This window comes from Octopus sinensis, linkage group LG14 (genome assembly GCF_006345805.1).
Source record: "Octopus sinensis linkage group LG14, ASM634580v1, whole genome shotgun sequence".
NCBI lineage: Eukaryota > Metazoa > Mollusca > Cephalopoda > Octopoda > Octopodidae > Octopus > Octopus sinensis.
The window spans coordinates 26,062,312-26,074,892 of record NC_043010.1 but is presented as its reverse complement, the minus strand read 5'-3'; the positions used below and the strand labels follow the sequence as shown (position 1 = coordinate 26,074,892).

The window sequence follows — 12,581 nt, the reverse complement described above, 5'->3', positions numbered from 1 at the left end:
TATTGGTTTCAAATTTTAGCACAAGGTCAGGAGAGGAGATATGTCAATTACATCAACCCCCAGGGTTCCACTAGTGCTTATTTTATTGACCCCCCCTTCCCCAGAAGGATGAAAAATAAAGTCAATCCCAGTGGAATTTGAACTCAGAATATAAAAACAGGCAAAAATGCTGAAATGCATTTTGCCTGGCGTGCTAAGAATTCTGCCAGCTTATCAGCCTATCATAAATATACATTAGTAAATAACGTACGCTAGCATTGACATTAAATGATGATGATGATGAAATTTAATATCCATACATAATTATTATCAGAAGCTAATCAAGCATTTATTAATAAGAGCAGTAAGCAGTAGGAACCCATCATGTTGTAAATGCCTCAGCTGAAAATGAAATATGTGTGAAGAAAAGAATTTGATGGGATTTACCTGGGTAAATTAGGTTTTGGTGGTTCTGTCTTTGAACAACTGTTGAACATTGAAGGTGGCACCAATACAGTACTAGGTTTCACCAGCTTCAAATAGTTAGGACTTAAAGATGGTTGTTGGCTGAAAATAAAGAGAAGTTGGTGAGGAAAAAAATTCTTTAACTTCAGTTTTTTAGTTATGAAAGGACTGAACCAAATTTAACAGGGACAAGACACCTATGTCTGTCCCTCTGTCATACTTTAGCTTCTCAACATCTGGCATGAAGCCATCCTCTCTACTACAACTCTATTTAGTCAAGGAAGTCATACTTTTTGTCTCACGAGTTATTTGGCAATCTCACTAGCGCTGGTGTCATGCAAAAAAAAAATACACAATACATGCTGTAAGAGGGTTGGCATTAGGAAGGGCAACCAGCTGCAGAAACCATGTCAAAGCAACACTGAAACTTGATGTTGATTGGATTCTATCAAACCATCCAATCCATGCCAGCATGGAAGAAGAACATTAAATGATGATGATGATGGATACCCATCTAATGATGGAGGCCTATATGTGATGGGTTTAGCACTAGCCTAAATAACTTACATCCCACCCCTCTCTCTTTCTAAAGGAGACAAGCTTTACTAGAAATATTGGGACTCTCATCACCTTATAGAATACAAATTTAACCAAATTTGCAAACTTTATAATGGTATTTTTGCTGATGTAGACCACAACCAATCTCCTTGGTTTCTGCTTTTTTTATTGACAAAGAACAAACTTGGTGATGAAGAAAGTAGAATGCACCACTCAACATAGATCAGAAATTTATATGTACACTAATATACGTATATACAACACACACAGAGCCTGCAACACAGCCATTACACACAGCCTATAGAAACAGGATCTGAATCCAATGAGTTTGGCCTGACAATAAGTAATCAAGTGGTTTTTCACAACACAAAGGAAGAGCTATTGTTACCATTTAACCTCCAGGCTAAATCTGATCATGTTAACAAACCACTTAACATTTTTACAGCGATTTCACAACCTAGGGTGAAAATGTTTTCCTATATTCCAGTCTTATTTTCGTGAAGGTGGACTAAACCATTTTATCAGTTAGCAATCTAATTCATAAACATAACACAGTGCCAATAACAGAACAGGAACAGCTCATCTCAAGATTAATTGTCCAGTATGTTCTTTTCCTGGACAATGATGCGATGTTCTCACTTTTGGGAATAATTCTAGCAACTGAAGTACTGATTTTAGACAATTTATATTTTTAGTGACAACGCTTTCTCAGAGCTGTATTTTGTACAGGGAGCGTGCCCTTGCTTATCCCCCAACCTCAGTTTCTAGACATGAGTGGTCCTGAGACCAAGGCCTCTACCACGATTTTTAAGAAATGTGGTGGGAAACTAGCTCAGGAAGGCAGGGACACGTTACTCCCTGAGACCCCTTTCAGAGCACCCCATAAAAAAAATGGAGTAGATCAAGGAAAACGTGGAGGAGGAGATTGGGAGGGTTGGCCTGAGAAGGGAGGATGCCCAAAACCGAGGAAGATGGCGAGATGGTGTGAGGGCAGTTGCTATGGCACTGAGGTAGATCCAGCCACCCCCATTAACAGGGACAAAACCCGAATTTAAAACACTGGAGGATGATGATATATGACTGGGATTGAATGGTAAATGTGATTTTACACATTCAAATAAAGTTCATTTCTGAAATGCAAAGTTTGAAGTTCAGTCCCATTGCATGGCATTTTGTACAAATGTCTTCTTCTACAGTCCCAAGTTAACCAAAATTTCTGTGAATGGATTTGGAAGATGGAAACTGAATAATAAAACCTGTTCTGTCTCTGTGTGTGCATGCATGCATGCATATATATATGACCTCGTGAAGACCACTTGCATTTTTTTCCCTCTGTCCTTCCACCTCGGGATCTTTCTTTCTCCTATGTTTCCGACGAAGAGCTCCGCTCGAAACGTCATACCCTCCTTCTTCCCTTCTTTCCTGAGTGCCCAATAATACTTTATTTGTTCCACATCCTCGCGTTGTTGTCTTTTTGTTTTCTTGTTTAGATTAACTTTATATATATAACAATAATAATACACTAAATCAAAATTCTATATTCAATTTAAAGAAAAATCTGTTAGAAATGTTAGGAATGAAAATGAGAATAAAACCTATCCAGGGACAGCATTACTTGGCAGTGTAAGAAGTAATCAACTCATCGAGTTTCTTGAGGACGTTACCCAAATCACTGATTGCGGATCCTGGGTGGATGTTGTTTACCTGGACTTTGCTAAGGCTTTTAACTCTGTGCCACACAAAAGACTTATGGTGAAGCTTTCTGCGTTGGGTGTAAGAGACGAACTCTATAACTGGTTGAAGTCCTTTATTTTCAGCCGAAAAGAGCTTGTCACAGTTCTAGGACAGCACTCTTCGCCCTATGAGATGACATCTGGTGTACCACAGGGATCTGTTCTTGGCCCCCTTTTATTTGTTGCATATGTTAATGACATAGATGCCAACTTAAAGAATGCCACAGTGCTGAAATATGCAGATAACATCAAGCTGTACCTCGAAATAAAAGAGGTCAAATCCTGTACACTATAGATCTCTATTGCAAGCAGACCTGGACACAATGCAGCAGTGGATCATGGACTGGCAACTCAAGCTGGCAGTGGACAAATGTACCACCATGCATTTTGGGAGGAGAAACCCAGCGTCCACCTACTCCCTCCACAACACTAGTCTCAAAAAGTCTTCATGTGAATGTGACCTGGGTGTTATTGTCGACAGTGATTTGCGTTGGACAAAACACATCGCTAAAATTGTCAAGAAGGCTGAGGGTGTCTTGGCATCACTCACCAAATCCTTTGTGAGCCACTCTCCGGCTATCTATCTGCGGCTTTATATAGCTATGGTAAGACTTCACCTGGAATTTGCATCACCGGTCTGGAACCCCTATCTTGCCCAGGATATCAATCGTCTGGAAGCTGTTCAGTGAAGTGCAACCAAAAGAATACCCTCCATCAGGCATTTGCCATATCCTGAACGCCTTACTTCCCTGGGCATGGACACATTGAAACTCCGACGCCTGGCAGCTGACTTGGCAGACACCCATAAAATTATCAACCATCATACAAACAATAACTCTGAGCACCTTTTCAAACTCCACCCATCTAACACCCGTGGACATATTTACAAAGTAAGAAAACAGCACAGCTCCCATGACTTCAGGAAACATTTTTTCACGCTGAGAGTTGCTGAAGCATGGAACAAACTGCTGGCATCAGTTGTTAGTTGTCAGAGCACTGCATCCTTCAAAACTTCTATGCTTCCTGAGATTCGCCAACACTACAGTTGATTTTCTCCCCTCCATACACACACAAGCATGTATCTGACTCATACATTGTTCGCTTTCCAGACATTTCTACATTACTGCATGTACTTTATATGCACTTTCTGACAAGTTGTGGTGCACCTGAGCACTGTATACAATAATTTCATTATTATTATTATTATTATTATTATATTATAAGTCTCTGGAACATCTTGAAGACTAGAGATGAAAGCACCAACATGGAAAGTGAACAGCTGGTACAATAATGACATTTCTAGCAACAAGCTGAGTATATTAGAAGAAATAATCTTTACTACTGGGGGCACAAGGCCTCAAATTTGCAGGGAGGGGATTAGTCAATTACATCAACCCCAGTGTTTCACTGGTAATTAATTTGTCAACCCCAAAAGGATGAAAGGCAAAGCTGACCTTGGTAGAATTTGAACTCAGAACGTAGTAACAGACGAAATACTGCTAAGCACTTCATCCGGTGTGCTAACTATTCTGCCAGCTCACCATAATAATAATAATAATGATGATAATAACAATCCTTTCTATTATAGGCACAAGGCCTGAAATTTGTTGGGAATGGGTAAGTCAATCACATCAACTCCAGTACTTGACTGGTACTTAATTTATCGACCCCAAGAGAACAAAAGGCAAAGTCACCTTTGGCAGAATTTGAACTCAGAACATAAAGATGGATGAAATACTACTAAGCATTTTGCCTGGTGTGCTAACGATTCTGCCAGCTTGCTGCCTTGATGATGATGATGATGATGATGATGATAATGGTTTGTAACTTAGGCTCAAAGCCAAAACTTTTAAAGAGAGGGGAAATATTCGATTACAGCAACCCTAATTCTCAACTGGGACTTTACTTTATCAACCTGGAGGAGGAACAAAATGCAAAAGTGACTTCAGCAGGATTTGATCTCGCCAAGGCCAACTTTGCCTTTGACCTCAGTGGTGATGAAGAATGTAGAATGCACCACTCAACATAAACTAGAAATATATGGGCTTACGTGTATGCATGCACATACACTTATAATTATACTAATGTTTTGGGGAGGGGGCAGTTGTGAGGAGGGATGTAGCCAATTTCTCTGATCCTCCATGCCCCATATTCATCTAATACCATCAAGTACTGAGGTCCACAAGATGACAAAAATAACAATATCAACAACGCTACTTTCTAGTTCAAACTATGTCGTCTTAACATACCGAGGTTCGAATGATGGGTTCCAAGTGTTGAAGTCATCGAAATTTCTCCGAGGACAGTTGTTTGAGGTTTCAGTAGAACCGAGAGGCTGGAAACCAGGAGGCACCGAACGGGTCTTGGTTGTCCAAATATCCTGACTCCGTACTGGTGGATGTGATATAGGAGTTGAATCAAACCGAGTTGATGCTACAGAAAAATAAATAAATAATAATAATAATAATAATAATAATAATGGTTTCAAATTTTGCCACAAGGGCAGTAATTTTGGGAAAGGGAATGAGTTGATTACATCAACCCCAGTGTTTAACTGGTACTTATTTTATCAACCCCAAAAGGATGAAAGGTAAATTAAACCTTGGCGGAATTTGAACTCAGAACATACCAATGGGCAAAATACTGCTAAGCATTTCATCCAGCATGCTAACGTTTCTGCCAGCTCACCGCCTTAATAATAATAATAATAATAATAATGATAATAAATGGTTTCAAATTTTGGCACAAGACCAGCAGTTGTTAGAAGGGAGGGTAAACCAGTTACATCAACCCCCAGTGCTCAATGGGGTCTAATTTTATCAATTCCTGAACGGATGGAGGGCAAAACTGACCTTCACAGAATTTGAACCCAGAACATAAAGTATTGGAAGAAATACTGCTAGACACATTTTGTCCAACATGCAAATGATTCCGTCAGTTTGGTGCCTTTAATTTTCGGTGGGGTAAGATGAAAAATCCTTATAAGACAGGTAACTGTTCATGAAATTTACATAAAATTAGGTGATGTAAAAAAAAAGGGGGGGGGGTAGAGAAAATGGAATAAAATGTATACATAGTATACCAAAAAAAAAGGGGGGGGGGGGGTAGAGAAAATGGAATAAAATGTATACATAGTATACCAAATTTGAATAGATGTATGACATAGCTGTGATGCAGGAGAGCCTCCAACCAGGGCCAATAAAGGAACTCCACAGATTCAAGATTACCCTGATCATCAAGAGTACAAACCTTTACCCAACTGATGTTCTATCTACAGGCAAATGCTTAGAGTATTTCTATTCACTCAAAGCAATTTCATCAATCACCCCTACCTTTTGACAGATTCACTGGTGGAGAGCACTTCACTCTCCATTCTTACTTTTCTTTCCAGGTAGCACTTGTAAATCTGAATGAGGGACTGACTGAGAAGGAGAGTGTCTTCCCTCAACCCTTTCAATATCATGCACCAGAAACAAGGAAGCAACCTGACCTAACTTATAAAATGAAGGCAGTGAAGCAATCTTCTTGATGGGGTTGGCTGACAGCCAGGTCCAGGTTACAAGCAACAGCAACCATTCATGTCCCCAAGTCAGCAATGCTCAGAGACTACACAAATGCAAGAAGTATAGTTTTGTTGCTGTGATCTTATCTTGGACAGTTCCATATGGCAGCACCCCTCAGTCTGTATAGTTTAGCTCAAACCAGCAGTGCCCCTGCTCAGTAATGCTGCAAGTGAAGGATATCTGGAAGTTATCCATAGTAGTCCCGAGCCCAAAAGTTTTACTGAATAGATCAGCCAGTTCATCCTTGTTGACACCTAGACTTTCTCCAAGGACATCATTGCTCTTACCTGTAACTAGTCCTCTACATGTTGCTGGAGCATTCCAGGGATGTAAAAACCACATACATTTTGTGGGAAGATATTTTATCGTCTGTTTTTATAGCACATACTTAGGTGTCAAACAAAAGGGGTTTTAAAGTAATAAAGGAAAGCTGTTACTAACGTAGATTTCTTGGATTATTATTCTCCACTTGAAACTTCTTGTCCGTATACAATTCCTGAATCTGGCTTTGGACATCATTCATTACCTCTGTGAGTGTCTTGCTGTTGGAATAGTTACAGTCGAGAGAACCTGCAATAACAACAACAATAATAATAATGATTTATTTGCCACCAGAGTGAAAGATGAGGAGGACAATACAAAGACAGACATAAAGTGTGGGGGGTTTACATATAATGGAATGATAAAATAAAAAATATACATGGTATACATTAGGAGAAGGGAAGTATACATAGTATATAACACTAGAAAAATAGGGGGAAAAGTAATCGTGATGGGTTCCCCCTGATTCAGGAGGACTTCTAGGGATAATCAAGGGACCCCATCATTCAAGATCACCCTGAGTACCAAGGATGAAGGCCCACTCCAACTTCTTTCTTCCAATTCACAGGTCTACACTGAGAGTGGTACCTTCACAACTTTCACCCACCTTTTCATAAATTCACTTAAGGACAGCACCTCCCTCCCCGCTCTCACTTTCCTTTTCAAGTTTCTGTCCTCTTTCCTTTCAGCCTTGTCCACCAGATAAAGGAAAACTGCCTTGCCAGACCGATTAAAAGAGGGCAGCAGGGCAGTCATCATTATGGACTCGGACGACTGACAGATCCGTCCTAGATGCAACAGCAGCTGTTCGACATAACTCCACAAGTCAGCAATGCCTAGACACTGAACAAGTGCATACAGAATAGTTTAATAATAACAACAACAGTAATAATAAGGATTATCAGGAGGGTTCTAAGCACTTGAAAGACTGATGAAAACTTGTGGATACTGAAGGTTAGAGGTAGTAATCCGTTATCCACATATCCTGCCAGGAATAAGACCAAACTTGAGCCAAACCAAAATAATAATGATAATATTGGTTTCAAATTTTGGCACAAGGCTAGCAAGTTGGGAGTGGGGTTTCTAAAATCAATTACATCAATCCTGGTGCTCAGCTGGTACTTATTTTATCGACCCCAGAAGAATGAAAAGCAAAGTCAACCTAGGCGGAATTTGAACTCAAAACATAAAGAGGGGCAAAACTGCAAATAAGCATTTTGCCCAGCATGCTAACAACTCTGCCAGCTCACCACCTTAATGATGATGATGATTTCAAATTTTGTCACAAGGCCAGCAGTTTCAGGGAGAGGGTAAGTTAATTACACACACACCCCCGTACTCAACTGGTACTTATTTTATTAACCCTGATAATGATAATAATGATGATGGCTTCAAATTTTGACACACAAGAGCAGCGGTTTTTGAGGGGAAGAGTATTAGAAGATTACATTCGACCCCAATATTTGACTAGCACTTGTTTTACCAACCTCAAAAGTATGTAAGGCTAAGTCAACCTTGGTGGAATTTGAACTCAGTATGTAAAGAACTACAAAAAATGCTGCTGAAAATTTTGTCTAGCATGCAAACAATTCTTTCAGCTCACTGCCTTAATAATATTAATAATAATAATAATCCTTTCTACCAAAGGCACAAGGTCTGAAATTTTAGGGAAGGGGACTAGTCGATTACATTGACCCCAGTGCTTCACTGCTATTTAATTTATCAACCCCAAAAGGATGAAAGGCAAAGTCGACCTTGGCCAAATTTGAACTTGGAACACAGTGACGGGCGAAATACCACTAAGCATTTCGTCCAGCATGCTAACAACTCTGCCAGCTCACCGCCTTAATAATAATGATGATGATGACGATTTCATTTATTTGCCACAAGGGTGAAGGATAAGAAGGGCAATACAAACACAAAGTGTGGGGATTGACATATAATTAAATGATAAAAAAAAGGGAAGAAAGTATAAACAGTATATATTGAAAAAGAAGGGATACATAGCATACAAAGGTTTAAAAAAAAAAGGAGAAGAGAGGATGATAGAGATGTGGCCCTCCTGATATGAGAAGGCCTCTGGGGATAATCGAGGAACCCTATTGTCTGATATTTCCCTGAAACCCCAAGAGCAAGTGTCCTCTCCAATTCCTTCTCTCCAACTCACAGGCCTACACTTAGAGAAATATCATCCACTCTTGCCATTTTTGCAACTTTCACCCACCTTTCAATAAACTCGCTCAAAAATAGTATTTACCTCTCCACTCTCAATTATCTTTTCAAGTGAAACTTGAAGAATTTTATGTTTCACTTGAAAAAAAGAACAATAACAACTTCTGACATAGACACAAAGCCATGAGGCTGAAGGAAGGCAAAGTCAATTAAATGAATACCACCACTTGACTGGTACAAATATATAACACAACCGCACATAGCATGTGTTCAACATGTGCACATCACATTGCTCAGGATTTTCCATGACATGTTTATACAACACTGCTTGGGAACGTAACAGAATATTATCTTATATACACAGAAAAATGGCTAGTTTTTTTATCTATTTTTTTTTAATTAATTAAGTTATTTGAAGTAGGAGATGCAGTGCCCATCACGACAGCAGTAATTCCCAGACTTGTGAGATTGATGCTACAGCGTCTGTAAGTTATTGTTTACAGGGTTAAAAAAAAAAATGCAAGGGAAGAAGGATTTCAGGAGTTGAGATTCTGAAGTAGATGGATTGAAACAAAGAGCTGAGAACATGCCTGTATAGCATGACACAGTAACGGTGATAGAAGAGGAGAAAGAGATGAACAAGATGGAATGGGATGGGGGGGGGGAGTTTGAAGTGGCCTGGTTCAGAGAAGCAGCAATAATCATAGCAACAATTAACTGTTTAGCATTTAAACCAGTCATATCCAGTCCAAATATTCTATATGTTCTCTCACACCTGCCTGACAAAATCATCCTAAAATAAGCAATCACCTCATCAAAATCTCAGTGCTATGAGACAATGCATGGTTAATTCAAAACAATGTGAATAAATAAGCATTTCACATTTGACAGAGTAATCTGAATGCAAAAGGGTTACACAGGTAGAGAAAAGAACAAACACATTCGTATGCACAGTGACTGCAGTATGTTGAATCTGTGGGAATCAGATGAATGGTGGTATTTAGAATGTGGTCTGCGAGATTTTAGTAAGAAGTATCAAGCAGCAGTGTTCCATCAATTTGGTTCGTTTATTTTTTACATCAGCTTTTATAAACTAGCATGGGTTACACAGATATATTCTCAAGGCACTGACTAGTCCTTGCCTCTTTTCCATGTAAGGGATATCTCATTCCACACATCTTCAAAGGTACAAAGCCAGAAGATGGCATGTTAATAGAGGAAGTGATTTTCGCAAACGCACAAATGTAAACATACATATATGCACACACACAAGCATAATATGTATACACATACATAATCATACACAAATATGCATACCTGTTGAGGCGCATGAAATCGAAATCAAACTCGGTGACTGGTATCCATTGCTAGTGGAGTGCTAAGAGTACCATACGAGTGAGATTGTTGCCAGTGCCACTGGACTGGCTCCTGTGCAGGTGGCATATAAAAAGCACCATTTGAGCGTGGCCGTTGCCAGTACCACCAAACTGGCCCTCGTGCCGGTGGCATGTAAAAGCACCCACTACATGCTCGGAGTGGTTGGCGTTAGGAACGGCATCCAGCTGTAGAAACTCTGCCAGATCAGATTGGAGTCTGGTTCGCCAGACCTCAGTCAAATTGTCCAACCCATGCTAGCATGGAAAGCAGACGTTAAACGATGATGATGATGATGATGCATATATAAACACACCGGGAATTTCTTAAAGAATCATAATTTTGCTTCATAAACGGCTGCGGTTTTGTCAAAAACAACAAAATCCTAAACTTACACTCACTGTTTGAAGCGAACATATAGTCAGCATTGTGACTGAAAAGGTTCTGGACCTCCTGCTGAGCTTTCTGGAACTGATGCATTTTGTCCATGTTGGCAAGTTTCTCAGGAGTCAGTTCTGACGTCGCATCAAACACCGAGAGGTCAGCACTTGGAATTCGCGTTTGATTCCAGTAATTCTTGTCGTCGATGTGCATGCCAGTGTGAGGGTGCCGGCTGTTTGGAACTGCATTAAAATCTTCAGATTTGCATGTGTCGGCCACTTTAGAATAGACTTTAGATGTGTGGAAGTGGTCTGCTGGAAAACCTCGATTGTCATTGTATGGAACTAAAAAAAAGAAATAATATATAAATAAATAAAAAATATATAAAACGGAAGAAATGAAAAATGCAAAATCAGTGAAGTGAAAATGGTTACTAACTGAAAAACAATATCTGGAATTGGTACTAAACATGGGTTGCAAATTTCAACCACATAGAATAATGGTATTTATCAGAAATGGAAAAAATTGTAGCATCATCAGAAAAACGATGACAAATTTAAGGTAGATAAAAGAATATGGTCCATTAGGGTGACCTCAGGTACTTGACTGGCACTTCTGAAATTAACTGTAAGTCCAATCCTTGACCAGTAGATTTAGCCACAAATTTCATATAAATATATATAGGCACGGGAATAGCTGTGTGGTAAGTAGCTTGTTTACCAACCACATGGTTCTGCGTTCATTCCCACTGCGTGGCACCTTGGGCAAGTGTCTTCTACTATAGCCTCGGGCCAACCAAAGCCTTGTGGGTGGATTTGGTAGACAGAAACTGAAAGAAGCCTGTGATATATATGCATATATATGTGTATATGTTTGTCCCCCCAACATCGTTTGGCAACCGATGCTGGTGTGTTTACGTCCATGTAACTTAGTGGTTCAGTAAAACAGACCGATAGAATAAGTACTAAGCTTCTAAAGAATAAGTCCTGGGGTCGATTTGCTCAACTAAAGGCGGTGCTCCAGCATGGCCACAGTCAAATGACTGAAACAAGTAAAAGAGTATATTGATATGTTGACCTTTCCCTCACTCACATCTCTCCTCCCATTGCTGCTGGTGCTGCCCCTGACCCCCACTGTCTAAAGTTGTATCTTTTTGTGTTAGTGTGTTCGTTCATATTGCCAACCTGATAGTTATTGCTGTTGTTGTTGTAGTTGTTGTGGCCGTTTGTGGAGTTGCCATTACAGTTGTTATTGTTGTTTGGGTAGTTGTTGCTGTCAAAGAGAGACCAAAGATTCTCAATGCTCATATAATGATGTGGTCAAACATCCTAGGGGCAAAGAAGCACACTGCTGACAACTTTTACGTCACCAGCAACGACATCCCAGCACTGTATGGACTGCACAAGAACCATAAGTTGACCACTGACCCAGTGACAGGGCCACCAAGGAGACCAGTCTGTTCAATTTTTTTGATATAAAGAATAGAGTAAGAGGAGCAGGAGCACACACAAAAACAAAAAGTGTTGCTGAAGAGGTCACAGATGTCTAACGAAAGATTTCCAGATAATGGACAGGAGTTAGAATATAAAAAAAAAAAAGAACAGTGATAAACAAGTAAAGAACAAATATATAGTGCATGTGTATAGTTGGCAAAGAAAAAAAAATGACCATCCCAAAATACAACAATATTTGTTTCAACACACAATTTCACATCAGGAATCTCGCAAAATGAATTGATATACGTATATCATTATTATCATCATTATTTAATGCCCAGCTTCTATGCTGGTATGGTTGGATTGTTCAATAGGATCTGATGAGTTGCAGGACTGCATCATGCTCCAATGCCTACTTTGGCATGTTTCTATAACTGAATAGCCTTCTCCATGCCAACCACTTTATGAGAGTATACTGGATGCTTTTCTTTTGTGGCACCAGCACAAGTGGTGATCACCTTGTAGCTTGCATAGCTAAGAGCATAAAACAGCCCCTGTAACAGAGGCAGGAGAGAGAAGGCATGGGAATACATTTTGCA

The 12,581-nt window shown here is 39.7% G+C and overlaps 1 protein-coding gene across 3 annotated transcripts in view; it reads right to left on the bottom strand.

The window, feature by feature from the left end:
* The window catches only part of LOC115218864, a 66,623-nt gene that overhangs the window by 16,244 nt on the left and 37,798 nt on the right, over positions 1–12,581 (bottom strand). For 2 of the 3 annotated variants that reach the window (XM_029788817.2, XM_029788816.2), the window contains exons 9-12: positions 10,561–10,890; positions 6,740–6,868; positions 4,985–5,168; positions 427–546 (exon numbers count right to left, since the gene is read on the bottom strand). In XM_029788817.2, the coding sequence (XP_029644677.1) occupies positions 427–546; positions 4,985–5,168; positions 6,740–6,868; positions 10,561–10,890 (763 nt within the window). The remainder of the gene's footprint in view (positions 1–426; positions 547–4,984; positions 5,169–6,739; positions 6,869–10,560; positions 10,891–12,581) is intronic. The other variant, XM_029788818.2, reaches the window with a different exon arrangement.